General features: G+C 60.8%; 1 protein-coding gene across 1 annotated transcript; it reads left to right on the forward strand.

Moving 5' to 3' along the window:
* Positions 1-449: 449 nt before the first annotated feature.
* On the forward strand, positions 450-2,120 carry LOC136019329 (brain-specific homeobox/POU domain protein 3). The gene is made up of 2 exons (XM_065689440.1): positions 450-619; positions 1,140-2,120. Exons 1-2 carry the CDS (start codon positions 500-502, stop codon positions 2,037-2,039), a joined length of 1,020 nt encoding a protein of 339 aa, XP_065545512.1. The 5' UTR covers positions 450-499; the 3' UTR covers positions 2,040-2,120.
* Positions 2,121-3,807: the final 1,687 nt, after the last annotated feature.

Genomic DNA, 3,807 nt, shown 5'->3' on the forward strand with positions numbered 1-3,807 from the left:
TGGCAGGGACCGAGCAGGCACCGGGCAGGAGGATACAGCAGGAGGCTGCAGCTCGGTACCGTACGGGACGTTCATACCGAGCTGAAGGGCTGCTCGACGGCGCGTCCTGGGGCAGAAGCGGAACCCTGTGCCTCTCTCCCCCACCCAGTTCCGTCGGTGAGGGCAGGGGGAAGCCCTGAGCATCCCCTCCCCATCCTCATAGCTGCGACCGGACGGATCGGGATAACGGCACACACACCCCCAGCTCGGGGATGCGCGGAGCCGGGGAGGGGGTAGGGGAGCCCCAGTTTGGGGAGTACAACGGGAGGGGGGGGGGATGAGCTGGGTGCCGGGGGGCGGGCGGTGGGAGGGACCTCCCGGGGCCCGTCCAATGAGCGGGCGGGGGGGCGGGGGGGCCGGGCTATAATGCTGTTGATGCCGGGCGGCGGAGTCAGACAATACCGCGCCCCCGAGCCGGGCAGCCCGGAGCGCTTCTGCCCCGCTCCGCTCCCCTCCCACCATGATGTCCATGAACAGCAAGCAGGCGTTCAGCATGCACCCCATCCTGCACGAGCCCAAGTTCCCCCACCTGCACACCAGCTCCGAGGCCATCCGTAGGGCTTGTCTGCCCGCCCCACAGGTAAGCTGCCCGTCGGTGGGGCTCTCCACAACACCCCACGGGAGGGATCGGGAGGTCCGTGCTGCGCGCTCCCCAACTTCCAAACGGTTTCCGTCTGGTTTTGGGTGCTATGTGGGGTTTCGGAGGGGTGGAGGGTTTCTCTCTCCGAGCGCTCCCGGAGCCGGCAGAGGGGCCGGAAAGTGGGGAAGCACCGGTGTGTCCGCCCCGGCGGGGGGAAGGCGGCTGTTCTCCCCCGTCCGCCCCGTCGGTGCAGCGGCGGCTCTGCGGGATGTCCGGTGGCTCTGGGCCCCTCGGAGGCCGCTCTTCTGTTTTGGGAAGGACCCTGGAGACCACGAGGGTGCCCGGAGTCCGGCACCTGCTCCTGACACTTTAATTTGATTGGGGGAAAGGGTTGAACTCGGTTCATCGGCCCTGTCCCAGGCGCTGCTGGAGGGGCAGAGCTGGATCACAGCAACTTCCTTTTAATCCTCTCCCGCTCTTTCAGTTTGTTTTTGCTCCCACTTTTATCCCCCCTCTGCAGATCCAGGGTAACATTTTTGCGGGCTTTGACGAGACCTTGCTGCGGGGCGCCGAGGCTCTGGCCGCCGTGGATATCGTGTCTCAGAAAACCCACCCTTTCAAGCCAGATGCCACTTACCACACCATGAGCAGCGTGTCCTGCACTCCTACCTCTTCCTCCGTCCACCTGCACCACCCGTCCGTGCTGACCACCCACCATCCCCACCACCACCAGCCCTCCCAGGGCCTGGATGGCGAGCTCTTGGACCACCTCAACACTGCCCTCCCGCTTGGAGGGGTGCCGGGCCTGGACGTGGGCTCCACTCCTTCGCACCCACATTCCCACATGTCGGCCATCAACCACATGGCCCATCACTCGCAGCCCATGAACGTGTCCCACCCCCATGGCCTGGCTTCCCACACAGTCATCTCCAGCCCCGAGACGGAGACGGACCCCCGGGAGCTGGAGTCCTTTGCTGAGCGGTTCAAGCAGCGGAGGATCAAGCTGGGGGTGACCCAGGCAGATGTGGGCTCCGCACTGGCCAACCTGAAGATCCCAGGGGTGGGCTGCCTTAGCCAAAGCACTATCTGCAGGTTCGAGTCTCTCACCTTGTCCCACAACAACATGGTGGCCCTCAAGCCCATTCTGGAAGCATGGCTGGAGGAGGCTGAGCGGGCGCAGAGGGAGAAAATGACCAAACCTGAGATCTACACGGCGGGGGACAAGAAGCGCAAACGCACGTCCATCGCTGCCCCCGAGAAGCGCTCACTGGAGGCTTATTTCGCTGTGCAGCCACGGCCCTCCTCGGAGAAAATCGCTGCCATCGCCGAGAAGTTAGACTTGAAGAAGAACGTGGTGCGAGTCTGGTTTTGCAATCAGAGACAGAAGCAGAAAAGGATGAAATTTTCTGCTACCTACTGAAGAAGGGGCTGGGAGGGTGGTGGTGGGGAGGGCCTGCCCCACTCGCCACCCCAGCCCCTTCAGAATGGGCCGGGCTGAGGGCTGGTGGTGGTGGTGCTTGAAAAAGAAAATTGGGGGGGTGGGGGGGTGGGGGGAGGGGGAAAGGAACCAAAAGGAGAAAAATAAAACCTAAAAAAAGGGAAACCCCCCCAAAGCGAAGAGTTTGGTGCCTGCTCCTCCCCCTCGGGCGAAGCGGCCACGCTGCTGGGACTGGTACAGACTGCTTTTGTAGATAAAACTGGACAAAAGGTGGAGGAAAAGAGAAAGAGAAACCGAAGGGCTCAGGAGGGGTTTTGGGGGGCCAGCGGTCAGGGCAGCAGCACCCATAGCGCGGCAGGCTCTGCCGCAGCCCCTCGCCTGGTGCCCGTTCCTTTCCTTTCAAATAGGCTAAAATAAGGAAAACACGTGAAATACCTGAGAAAGGAAACGAGCTGAAAGTGCACCGGGTGGCTGTAAATAGGGGTGTCCGCCGCGCTCCCCGTTGCCGGGGCCTCCACACACACGCACTTGCATGGTTCTGTTCCAAACCCATCGCGTTTTTGCAGTAACGTTTCTGTTTCTACCTCATCGGCTGAATTAAAACGAAAAGAAAGAGAAGAAAAATATCTTAAAAAAAAAAAAAGAAAATAATTAAAAATAAGGGAAAAAAAAAAAAAAGATAAATTGTCACATCCCTGGAGCCCGTGTGTTGGGAATGGAGCTTTGTTTTTGCTTTGGTTTCACGCGAACCGTCCAAGTCCCTCTGATCTCCCTGTGTTCAATCCTACGCTTCGACAATCAAGTCACTGGGGGCCCAGGAGCGGCCCGGGGGGGTCCCGCAGCCCAGACCCCCACGGGCGGCTGCTCTGCAAAGCGTCAGCGCTGCACTTTCTGAGGCAAGAGCACTCCGTTTGAGTTTTCTTTTCTTTGCGTATTTAATAGAGACATTTTTGCCTCCGTTTCCTTTTTGTTTTGCTTTATTTTTAAACTTAAAAGTAAACGAGATTTCGTTGCGCCGCGTGTGTGCTGAATGGAGTTCGGTGTCTGTGTACGCTGCAGCATTTCAAATAAACCATGCACGTTTTACCTCACCCTCCTGCCTCCTGGAGTTCCTGCGGCCGCCGGGCTCGGCCCCGCTGAGGCTCCTCCAGCCCAACCCCGCCGCCTCCGGCCGCCGTCGGGCCGCGGCTCGGGCCGCTCTCCTCCGTGGGGAAGGCAGCGGTGGGGCCGGGCCGGAGCGGGTCTTCCCTCTAGCGGACCCACTGCGGGGACGGGCTGGAGGAGCCTCCGCGGGGAAGGGACTCCGCGGAGCTGGGGCTCCCCGAGCCGAGCCCGGCGTGAGCCCTGCCTCGAAGCCCGGAAGATGCTCCCCCGGCTCCAGTCGTCCGCGAGCCCCGCGGGGACGGTTCTCTGCCCCTCGTTGCTGCCCCGCCGCAGCCCCGGCGTTCCTGCCGGGCAGGAAGCCTCCCTCCCCAGGACGGCTCCGGGACCCCGAAATGAGCCTGGACCAATGATAGGGGTGTTCCCGCCCGGGGGAGGGAAAAGAGCGGGGTCTGGTTTGTGGGGTTTTTGAGTGTTAGTTTGGGTTTGTATTTTTTGGGTTGGCTCGTTTCGGGTTTTTCTGGTTTTTTATTTTATAATAACTTATTCGAGGAAAAAAACACCCGAAACGGAGGCTCGGGGGAGCGGGGCTGCGATGAGGGTTTGAGTTGGGTTCGGGTTCAGGTTCAGGTTCAGGTTCAAGGTTCAA

The sequence above is a fragment of the Lathamus discolor genome, chromosome 9 (genome assembly GCF_037157495.1).
Source record: "Lathamus discolor isolate bLatDis1 chromosome 9, bLatDis1.hap1, whole genome shotgun sequence".
NCBI classification, from domain to species: domain Eukaryota; kingdom Metazoa; phylum Chordata; class Aves; order Psittaciformes; family Psittacidae; genus Lathamus; species Lathamus discolor.

Coding starts and splice junctions, on each gene's coding strand:
- LOC136019329 (XM_065689440.1), top strand. CDS start 500: ATGATGTCCATGAACAGCAAGCAGGCGTTCAGCATGCACCCCATCCTG. Junction 620..1,139: donor CTTGTCTGCCCGCCCCACAG/GTAAGCTGCCCG, acceptor CCCCCTCTGCAG/ATCCAGGGTAACATTTTTGC.